We start from the raw sequence: 12,137 nt of genomic DNA, 5'->3' as shown, positions 1-12,137 counted from the left end.
TTCTCCAGACAGATGAGCAGGCAATTAGCTCTACCTGCGGTCTCCTCACTGGTTAACTGTCCAGGGCTGGAAAGTGATCGACTCTTAACGACGAGAAGGTGGAGCTCTGAGCAAACACATTCAGTCAGGTATATAAAGCCACCAAAGGAATCCAGGCATGCAATCAATCCAGGCTCCAGTTTCAGCTATAGTGTGTGGCTAATATCAGCGACGTTGTAATAATGGGGCAATTGAAGTGCGCGTTTGTCATCGTGGTGGTGGTGGTTGGGCTGTTGTTGGCCGTTGATGATGTTACTAGTGCCCGGCGTTCATGGAAGATTCAGTCGCAGAGACATCATATACCACCGAGACGACCCCAGACTCCTCCTCCGCTGCCTCACTGGCCTCAGCAGCAGCCACCGAAGACGCCCGTGGCAGAAGTTCCGCTCGAGAGATGCCAGGTAGAGGAGCCCGTGAAGGTGCAGTGTGGACCTGCAGACGTCACCGTTGAGCAGTGTGAGGCCATCAATTGTTGTTTTGATGGGAGTCTGTGTTACTACGGCAAAGCAGGTATGTTTATTATAATTGTATGCTTTGGTAACTCCTGCACAACAACATTCCAAATATTAGCATCTGTTTCTATATGGGCATTATTGGAGCTTTGCCCAATTTCTTACTTCTGTTGGCGTGTGGACGTCTGGACCCTATAGGACCATTTTCCGATGATTGGCTTACTTACACTTATTTTTATAGTTATATATTTATATATATATATATATATTTTATAGTTTATACTGAACTTGGGAAATTGCCTTTTCTCCTGACATGTGGGAACATCATACAACAAACCCTAAAACTCTTATTTTGATATCCTTTGGTCAGTTTAAAATAACCAACCATTGCCCCTTAATCTTATGTTTTTTAATTGATTGTACCATTTTATGAATTTGAGTTGAAATGAAGAATTTTACTGTATATTGTTTAAGTCATAATTCCTTTACCGTTATTGGGAGTAACTTTTGCTCTCTTCAGTGACTGTACAGTGTACCAGGGATGGCCAGTTTGTGGTGGTGGTGGCCAGGGATGCCACGCTGCCCCACATAGATGTGGACTCCGTCAGCCTGCTGGAAACTACCGATGCCTTCTGTAGCCCCGTCGCCACCAACTCTGCCTTTGCCATCTTCCAGTTCCCAGTCACTGCATGCGGCACCACCATGAATGTGGGTAGACGGGTTGCTGCAAACTGCGTAGTATTCGCTTGTATCAACGCAGACATCTTGATAGTCAACCCAATGGGGGGATTATAATTAAATGACTACTATATTCTCACTGCCATTTTGATCTTATGTCTGGTTGGGATTCCTTTCTACCGTCGGTAGAAGGGAATCTCAACCTGTGCATGACATGAGGGCAAAATGACAGCCATGTCAATAGCAAAGGGGTTGGCATTGTGCCCTTAGTAAATGAATTGACTGCATGTTGTGAAAATACCATTACTAAGCTGAGTCTTGGTCTAGAAGACATGGGTACAAGATGGATTTGTGTAACTCTGCCAAATTTTATTTTGTAGGAAGAAGAGGATTATGTGGTCTACGAGAACATCATGTCCGCTTCGTATGACGTTGGAATCGGCCCCAGAGGCTCAATCACCAGGGACAGCCATTTTGAGTGGGTTAAGTTCAATCGTAGAACTCTTTGTCACAGATATTTTCCTTTGGAATACAACTGATTTCTTCAAAGCCTCTAAAATGGCGTTTTTTTTTAAGTTGTTCCTTCTCCCATTAGGCTGTTGTTCCAGTGTAGGTACTCTGGCACAGCAGTGGAGGCTCTAGTTATTGAAGTGAACCCTCTTCCTCCTCCTGAGCCAATCACTGCTCTAGGACCTCTCAGGGCGGAGCTTAGATTGGCCAACGGAAAATGCTACAACAAGGGCTGTATTGAGGGTGAGCTGACATTAACCCCCCATCATTGCTGAATTGTTAAACTCCTATTTCTATAGTGACTTCACTCTGCCCTGGTTTTAATTGCAGAGGAAGTGGCGTACGGTTCGTTCTACGGCGCCGCAGACTATCCCGTCACCAAGGTCCTGAGGGAGCCGCTGTACGTCGAGGTTCGTATCCTGGAGAGGACTGACCCCAACATCGTCTTGACTCTGGAGCACTGCTGGGCCACGTCCACCCCTGACCGTGACGGCCTTCCCCAGTGGGACCTCCTGATAGATGGGTAAATTGAACAACTCATGACTTGGATCAGTTTCACAACTTGGTATTTTTAGTAACCAGCTTGACATTAAAAGGATACTTGGGGATGTATTTTGAATTTCACATTTCTTCACTAGATGCTTCATACTGTAGGAAAACCCTAATTAGTCATTAACCCCCCCCCCCCCCCCCCCCCTAAAATGGCACTTTTGGCATCTCATTTAACGTGAGGGGCGGTACCAGCAATAGACTTGTCACTGTAGCACGGTTTGAGGAAAGTTAATGATTCATTACATGCTGGGGTGAGATTCAGGACATCATTGTAAGACGGGGAGGACGTGACCCTCTTGCGCCGCCCCTGTGCCTCAAATAGATCCGCTATCAACTCTATCTTTAATTTTTCAAAATGTTCAGTTGCTATTGCATGCACTCATCTGTGTCTCACCACACACATGAGTGCATGCTTACCAACTGTCCGTCTGCAACACTACTATCACCGACATCTAAGAAGGGAGATCCCCCCTTGAACGGCCCTTCTAAGGTTTCTCTCCTCCACATTGCCTGTGGAGCTTTTTTTCCCTATTGTTAGGTTTTAGTGAGTTTTTCCTTACCTTCGCGTGGGGTATGTCTGGGAGTGCTTGCATTCTTTCATTTATTTGCATTCATCTAAAAAATGTTTGGACACTATGGTGTTCTTGTTCTGTTCTTGACTTATTGTTATGTTGTCTTCTTGACTTGTTTAAAGAAGACCTGTACGGCCCATGGGGACATTAACGTGTGTTGTCGGGCCCTATAAATAAATTTGATTTGATTTGATTCATTGTATACTGAAGTGTCAATGTAGCCGGTACAACACTGTACCTGCCAAACACTTCGACCATGCCTTGAGTGGGAGTCGAACCCCGGGCGTACGCACCGGGGCCAGCAACACGGACCGCTGCGCCAAGAAAGGAATTCCCTTCTAAGCGCTCAGTCTGGATGCCTCAGGGGAGTGAGTTTTACTTCTATGTACCGTAGTCACACTATCGCGGTACATATCCGTTACATCAAGAGATATCATCTGTTGAAGGGGGTATGCCAACACTATGGCTTAATATCTTAAGTCGGACAAGAAGCCAATTTCCTCTGTGCGTTCAGTAGCAGGCTATCCGGCTTCTAGCCTATAGTTTAGCACAAATGCATGGAAGCAGATGGAGGGGGGGAGGGGGGAACAATCCATAGCCACATCTGCTTCCATGCATTTGTGCTGAGCTATAGGCTAGCTTGCAGCCCGATAGCTTTCTACTGAATGCAGAGGAGATTGGCATCTTGTCTGGCTCTGGAGAAGACTGTAAGAGCATAATGTTGCGGGTGTGCCCCATAAGTAGATTAAAAATAATGCTAAATTGGACGACTTATTACAGGTGCCCTTACCAAGATGACCGTTACCAGACAAAAGTGGTCTCTGTGGACGGCTCCTCTGGACTTCTATACCCGACCCACTACAGGCGCTTCATCGTGACGATGTTCACCTTTGTGGATCACACTTACACTTACACCAAGGACAAGGTATGGTGGCTTCAAGCTCAAATGGTCATTGCCCAGTCTCGGCTCTTAATTGTAATAATCATGCTGGCTGAAGTTCCTTGGCTGCTCTTTAACATTCTGCAACCCCCACCCCCCCCCCCCCCCCCCCCCCACCCCCCCCCCCCTCAGGTGTTTATCCACTGTTCTACCGCCGTGTGCCGTCCTGGCAGCACTGAACCCTGTGAACAGCCGTGCCATAGGCGTCAACGTGAGTCCCATCTTAATTGTTGCATGTCTGTAACGTGTCCCCAGACCATTAGGGCTGGGAGGCATGCCACTTATATGTATGTATAGTTCCACAAAGGTATGATTTTTTTTATATCAATTGATCAAATGGATGTGCGATTTTGTATTGATTGAGTGAATGAATGAGAAGTTTATTTCTTGGACATGTTATTCTTCTTATTTCTTCAAACAACTCGGTGTCTTGATCCGTCGGATCTTAACAACAAATTAAAAAAAAAATCCTTCAAGGAAAAAAACATTTAAAAAAGAACAAAGAAAAAAAAACGGGATTTATAAACAAAAGAGCAATGTGTTTGGTTAGCAGACATGTCCAAAAAAAGGAGTAGAGGGAAGCTTAGCTTATTGATCCCTACCCCCTTACATTTGTATTTGTTGTTCCATTAATTTTACTAGAATTTACATAATTTAGTATATTACAATATAGAATATTATTTTTACTTATATTAAAAGTTTACAATAAAAAACATGATTCACTTGACGGCAGTGAATATAGTACATCACTACATACACAATATACCATAACTTTGTTTATCCTCACTACTCATTTCTGTATTTTAAGTAATATGTTTCTTGGCCTGGTAGACTGACTTGTCACTTTCTCTACTCCAGGAAGAGCTGCGTTTGCAACAAGTGTTGTCCCGGGACAGAGGACTGTTGTCTCCAGTGGAGAGGTGATCTTATCTGCACCTCAAAGCCCCTTCAAGCACAGTGTAACTGCAGATGACTTAATATGGGACTGATATTAAAAACTTTAAAAAAAACTAAAACCACTGACTTTGTTTCAGTTGCTAACCTATGGTATATTGGGATATTTTGTAGAGGCAGATGGTACATATATGCACTCTGGCAGAAGGGAATGCTTTGTCCTTGAAAATGGGGGACCCTGATGTAAACAAGACGAAACCTTAACCTCTCAGATGAGTGCTGATGTCAAAACTGGTTGCACGCACGCTAATGACGCCACGTGCACTGTACGCACGCTCCCGTTACCTAACCCTTAAGAGAAACTTCCGCTCTCTGTGGCTGCCACAGCGCCTAGTGAGGGTCTCTCTCCGCGGTTGCAGCTAGAGGCTATTGTGCTATGATGCCTGAATTTCCCCAAGGGGATCAATAAAGGAATATCTCTTATCTTAATGTCGATACTGAACAACTGCACGATTGGCTCTTGACAAGCATGCAATCGTTCAGTATTGACATTATTAAATGGGATGTCTGGGTGTTATCATCTGTGCATTATTACATGGTTACTATTGCACTTCACTGTTACATTTGCACTCTGGTTGGATGGTGTATTGTACTTGTGCTGTAAAATGACAATACATTTGAATCTAATCTCATTTTGAGATCAGTCGCAAATGGCTTCTTCCACGTTGACTGGGTCCTCTGCTGTTTTGCACATGCCTCCAAGTTGTCTTAAGGAGCTGGCGGGCCGGTGTACGAGAACATGCTTTGCAGTTTAAGAATGAGTGACTTATTTCATTCATGGGAACCCAGCTGCAAAGATGTTGGCCTGCACTTACGTTGACCGCTTCACACGTTAAGGACTCCGGAGGAGGATTTTTGTAAATTGTTAGTAAGAAATCTTTACCAAGATATTTACAGAAGGTACTTATGAACATGTTCGAGATTAGAATGAGGACCATTGTTTTTAATAACTTGTGTGCAGCTCCATTATGTATAAAACTTAAATCTCGACTCATGTGGTGGCATACTAAATTACTCTTCGTGGGGGCAATAACTTTACTCGAGACATCCCTAAATCCAACAGCTGATGCACATAATGCCACTTTATGTAGATGTGATTGTGTAGACGTTATGAGCAGAAGAGTTATGCTGCCACAAATTAAACCAAAATTAGTTCAAAGTTTCACTAAATCAAGCAGACACATGATGCATACTGACATTAAAGACTCCAGTCACCCGAACAACTGCCTCTTTGAACTGCTGCGGTCAGGCAAGCGATACAGGAGTCTCAAGGCGAGCACAGAGACTCAGAAGAAGCTTCTATCCCCAGGCCATCAGGCTGCTAAACGAACAATGAATGAACACTACACAACAACAACCACCAAACGCACATAGCACACACATCCACACGCACACACTCACTTTAAACAAACGCACTGTAGCACCCACTCCACACACTTATAGCACACACCCACTTTAAACAAACACACTGTAGCACCCACTCCCCACACTTTATATTTATGGATGAAGGATTGCACTACAACTTGTACACCTTACTGTAAATTGTACCAAAAATTGTACCTCATCCCATTTCTGCTTTGCACTAGATAGTACTGTACATTAGTACACTGCATAGTATTGTGTATTGTATATTATATGGTAACTCAGAACATTGTACATATGTCTATACCGAACACTGTGACCTCATTTTCTTCTAAATTCATGCTATATTATGTTATGTTATTTGATACTATCTTGTCTAGCACAGTCTCTGGAGCGTAACAGTAAGAAGCATTTTGTATGAAAGTATTCTGTACTTCTGTATGACAACTATTAAAGAACTTGAACATTTTAATGTACAGTTCACCTACATATCTGTTCAAAGTACTGGCTTTGATACTGAATAGTCAATATTCAACAACTGCCAATGCATCCATACATAAGTACTGTAGCTCAACATTTACTAAGGCTATAACATAAATCGCCATATTAGTGGCATTCTGCAGTAGTTTGAGAAACTAAATAGAAACAAACTTAAGAGTGGAAACAAATGTAGTACTGTATAGGTCCAGATTCAGGAGACTTAAACCCAGGCTCTAATACAACACATGCACGTTGTAGCCCGTCATCAGCCTAATTTTCTTTTTTAAATCGAATCTAGTTTCATTAATTCATATCTTTTGAACAATAAATGCTATTTCTAATCTGTCAGCTGTTCTATATTGCCAACAAGATTTCTACATTCCATTCATTACACATAAATCTGATATAAGCAAGGAAAGTTTAATTAAATACATTTTATCTTCCAAGTTTAATTTCAACAAGTTCAAGTGCAACTACATATGAACCATAATAATAAAAATTATGATGATTGTTATATCTGATCCTGGTAATATAACAATGAATAATCACTCTGACACGGAGGTACTCGGTAGCGAGGCTTTACTTGGTAGCAGGTAAAAACAATAACAACCGCAGGTGCGCAATCACCACGTACATATACAGGGCGAGTATGGCAATCGCCCTGGGACAAACCTAACCCAATACATAACAATGATCATACACTTATTTTATATCATTGGAAAGCCCTAGTTGTTAGCTTCAAAATGGTACAAAATATGAAGTACTTTGAAATACCCAGTAATAATCTATCACAAACCAATGCAAGTTCAAGTTCAAACTGATTTCCTAAATGGACCGTACTGTTTTTGGGGATTTGTACTTTACTCAAGTATTATTAGGTTTGTATACTTGTACTTTTACTCAATTACATTTCAGAGAAAAAAACACACTTTTTACTCCTTACATTTAAAATGCAGACCTACAAAGTACAAATCTTGCAGGTCCAACTATTTTAATTCGAATATTTAACGTTAATCCTGCGGCCGCACTTTATTTAAAAACAGCCAATCAAATCCAAATAAATGGAAAATGAACCCACCCATACCCATGCTGATTGGTCCTTGTGCAAGACTAGAAAGGATCTTTGATTAAACACCTGCTATCAGAAGAATAGACGGTCAGACATTTTTTTACTTTGACTTTTTAGTACATTTAAAAGTAGAAACTTTTTTTAACTTCTACTCAAGTGTGTTTTTAGCCAGATACTCTGACTTTACTTGAGTAATATTTCAAGACGTTACCTATACTTTCACTTAAGTATAATTTCTGGGTACTTTTTACACCCCTGCAAAATACATATTGGCAAACTGGGCTATCAGAATAAGCTGCATTGATGACACATTGATGTATAAATAGTTATACCATAACTAGTTAGTTAGTTATGGTCTAACTATAGTTAGACCATAAAGACAAAAAAGAAATGGAAGAAATGTAATCTCTCAAAATTTTATTGAAATCACCCATAGAACAATAGTGAACAAGAAATCTGTTCTTCTAGGCCTTCGTAGTCAGGGGGACACACATAGCAACCAACACACATGAACTATTTACATTTCTTCAAGATAAGTTCCTATGCATGTCTAAGGCAGGCCAAGAGAGCCATATATGTATATTAGTGCTGCCAGGCGATTAAAAAAAATTATCTAATTAATTACAGGATTTATAATTAATTCATCTAATTAATTCAATACTGTATCTACAAAACCTTCTGTTTAATCATCTTCCATCTATTAATTTGCTTAGATTGTTCAGGTCTGGTCAATTTGAGCATGGTGGTATTCACAGTCAAAGATACATTTTTTTTATTGATATTCTCATTTGGTTCATTACAATTGACTCAAGCCTAGTAACAGACACAGTATTTCTGACACTGGGAATACATTCCCTGAGATCCAGATGTCCCTAGAATCAGATACCAAGAACATGCAAATGGTCCATATATAAAAAAAAGTCTGTAAATGTGTATTCTACGTTATTATGGAATGAATGAGATACAAAAAAAGATTATTATAAAAAAAAACTATTTAAATTTTGAGTACATTTTCATAATGCGATAATTTGCCGTGTAATTAATTAATCGAATTAACGCGATAAACTGACAGCCCTAATATATATATATATTTATACTGTATATGTGCTGTGGGGGATGGCTGCTTTACATGTAAGCAGCCACACATGCCCTGGGTCAAGCTAATTAGACCCGGGAGCAGATGTGGCTGCACACCTGTTGCACATCGAGGTAATCATTATGCACAGGTTAAATCTGTCATCGCACACACCCACGCACGCAGTCTGCTGTTTGTACCATCTTGCCACTCTCTTCAATAAACGAGTCTGCTGTTTCTACCCTCTTGCCTGTGTCCCTGTGCCAGAGAGCCCTGTGAAAAGCCACTGAGGTGGCGTGTGACAGCCACAACTGCCACTATATATATATAGATTTTAAACCTTTATTTATTCTCGAAAAGGAACATTGAGGTTTTACCCTCATTTGCAATTATGCCGAGATTACAAAAACAAACAATTAGGAATACATATAAAAGGGATAATTACATTTGCATAAAAATGACAAAACACAGGTGAAAAGAGAACATTTACAAAAGAGAGAGAAAGAGAAAAGAAAGAAAAACTCTTACATAGAGGTAGGGAGGTTTGCGATCATGTTCTTATATTAAATTGTTGATAGGATAGTGGGGTATTTATTTTGAGAGTGAGTTGAAGATTGTGGCTCAATACTAACAACTGCTAAGAGGATGAAGACCAGACAAAGACTTTCGTCTTGTTTACATAAGGGTCCTCCATTTTCAACTCATCAGGATGAATCATGGGCTACATCTGGCCTGGGTAGGCTACCGATGATGGCTAACATCAACAGTCGCTTTCAACATGGATAAGTAATTGATTGATTGATTGAGAGTTGTATGTTGACTTGTTTTTTTTGTGGAGGACATCTTCAGTTTTGCAGGGTTTTTGGAGAAAGCATGGCACGTGAGACAAAACACACTATATCCTATATAATTGTATATGAATTCCTCTCGTTTCTTTGTTTACATACATTGCGTACAGCTTGTGTTATATTACATTTTATTGTATTTTCTTTTTCTTGTGGCCATCTTGGTCTATATGTCATTTGTCAAGTAATTTGTCAAGTATATTATTATATACTTATTGTTTATGTGTCTTGTAAGCCCATATGGGCTGGGCATAGACCTGTGTATGTAAGACACAAAAATAAAAAACATCAAATCAAATCAGATTGATTGAAAACTTTATTAACAGATTGCAGAATGGGTACAATACAGTACAGCTCATTACAAACAACTGCTAATCGGAAAAATACTTTTGTCTTGTTTACACAAAGGTCCTCCATTTTCAATTCATCAAGTCATTTATGACATACAAGACATACAAATATACGGTACTGTGTAAGAAAGAGAACATCATAAAAAAAAATTTAATCCGAAGGGGAAGAAACTGTACATTAGAGGGGGTGGGGTGTGGGGGGGGGGTTGACATTTACAGGGGCCAGTTTCTAATTGCAGCTACCCGTAGGTGTTCTTTGAGAGCGTTTTTGAAGGAGGGTAGGGATTCACATTCCTTTACGGCTGTGGGTAGGGCGTTCCACATTATTGTGGCATAATTGCTAAACGTGTTTAGTCCCTTGTTTGAGCCGAATCTGGGTTGAACGTGATTTGTGGAACTCCCTCTGGTGTTGTGGTCGTCGACTTCACTGACCTTTATATTTCGACATATATCTTTGTGGTGTATCTTGTAGACCAGGCCCATTGCAAGTTGCTGTACTCTGTCGTCTACTCTAAGCCATCCTAGATTGTCAAAATAGGCAAGGGTGAGGTGGGTTTTAGGAGTAATGTCAAGCAGTAGTCTGACCAGTTTTTTTGTGATGTTTGGAGCCTTGTTTTTAGCGCCTTTGAGGTGCTTTGGTACCATGAGGTGCAAGCATAGTCGTAGTACCCTTGAATGAGTGCTCCTGCCAGAGTCTTCAGGGTATTCTTATTTACCAGAGAGGAGATCCGGTACAAGAATCGAGTTTGTTGGTTGACTTTTTTGATTACATTGGTTGCTATTTTGTCACAGGAAATATTTGCCTCTAGGATGGAACCCAGGTAGGTAATTTCATCTTTCCTTGTGACAATATTGTCACCCACTGTAACTGAGAAGCCGTCGGTCTTGCTGAGTTTGTTATTTGATCCAAAGAGAATGGACTCTGTTTTACCCAGGTGTAATGATAGTTTGTTATCAGCGAGCCAGGTGCAGATTCTGCCGAGTTCAGAACTGAGGGCTTTTTCAACCTGTAACTTGTTCTTGTCAGAGACCACTCCAGCAGGGCTGAGTCATTCGCGAATAGGAACAAGTTGCAGTCACAAGCTGACGACATGTCATTTGCATTAATTAGGAACAGTAAAGGTCCTATGCTTCCTTGTGGAACACCACAGCTCACTGGGGGGGGGGACGACGACGACGACGACGACACCAGTGTACCGTTCACCTCCACCATCTGTTCTCTCCCCTCCAGGTAGGATTGCATCCAGCTCACTGATGAACTGATCAAAACCAATTGCTTTTAGCTTATCAATCAGAATGGAGTGATTGACGTGTCAAAAGCCTTTTGTAGGTCCAGCATGACCATGCCGCAGTATTTGCCCGCGTCCACCTCGTGTTTGATGTGGTCGTTCAAATCACAGAAGACATTCACAGTTGGATGTATTCGTTTTATAAAGTCTCCAAAAGGACACTGCTTTTCCATGCTGGATTACAGCGCTTCTGAAAGGGATACGTTTGGAACGTCGGAACAGTAAGCTAGTGAATAAAAAAAAAGGGAGCATCTAGAGTGCTTTGTATAGACATCGTTGACCACCACAGGGGTAAATAGCAACACCCGAGTACCTGCAACCCCCTCCCCCACAACTCCAAAAAACAGCATGGCGCTCAATGAGTTAAAGGACCATACCATTTTTTTTTTTTTTTTTTTTTTTTTTTTTACATGTGGGTTCCATGTCATTCTTGCTTGGTTCAAAAATCACTGTGAATAAATGTGATAGTTATTTTCTGCCGATTCACCACTGTCATTGGCTTCAACTTTTCAGGGCAAAAACAAAAACGTTTCTGGCAAAATAAATGTTAGCATGGTATTTGAGTCAGATTTGGTGACTTTCAAGGGTCCATGTGATGTTTAAGACACATTTTCAGATACAATGGAAGCCTATGGCAGTGGTGAATTGGCAGAACATAACTACAAAATCTTTTCAGAAACGGTGAAAGACTGAAAGAAGAACGGCACAGTGATTTTTGTATCGCAAGAAGAATGACTTTGAACCCCACATGTCAAAAAGACTGGTGGGTCGTTTGACTTTCTATTCCTATTGACCCAAAAGTGTACAACCCCCAAACGGGGCATCATCTTCCATGAGCCTCGAACGAGGGACGATCTCTTGAATCGCGTCGTTCTATTTGTACATAAAAAGACCAAAGTCCATGACAGTCCAGCGCCTCAAAAGCTTGTTTGATGTGTCTTCTTCTCTTCTTGACCAACAACACCGTTTT

General features: G+C 41.0%; 1 protein-coding gene across 1 annotated transcript; it reads left to right on the top strand.

Annotated features, from left to right (window-relative positions):
* Nucleotides 1–221: 221 nt before the first annotated feature.
* On the top strand, nucleotides 222–8,973 carry LOC311248024 (zona pellucida sperm-binding protein 4-like; the record flags this gene model as incomplete). Its single annotated transcript, XM_084338988.1, has 8 exons — nucleotides 222–549; nucleotides 1,012–1,199; nucleotides 1,550–1,647; nucleotides 1,765–1,922; nucleotides 2,010–2,202; nucleotides 3,584–3,728; nucleotides 3,876–3,954; nucleotides 8,951–8,973. 8 exons carry the CDS (start codon nucleotides 222–224, stop codon nucleotides 8,971–8,973), a joined length of 1,212 nt encoding a protein of 403 aa, XP_084195114.1.
* Nucleotides 8,974–12,137: the final 3,164 nt, after the last annotated feature.

This window comes from Notolepis coatsorum (assembly GCF_963971535.1).
Source record: "Notolepis coatsorum genome assembly, contig: SCAFFOLD_197, whole genome shotgun sequence".
Classification (NCBI taxonomy): domain Eukaryota; kingdom Metazoa; phylum Chordata; class Actinopteri; order Aulopiformes; family Paralepididae; genus Notolepis; species Notolepis coatsorum.
Note: the sequence above shows the minus strand (reverse complement) of the source record. Positions and strands in the feature narration are given on the sequence as shown.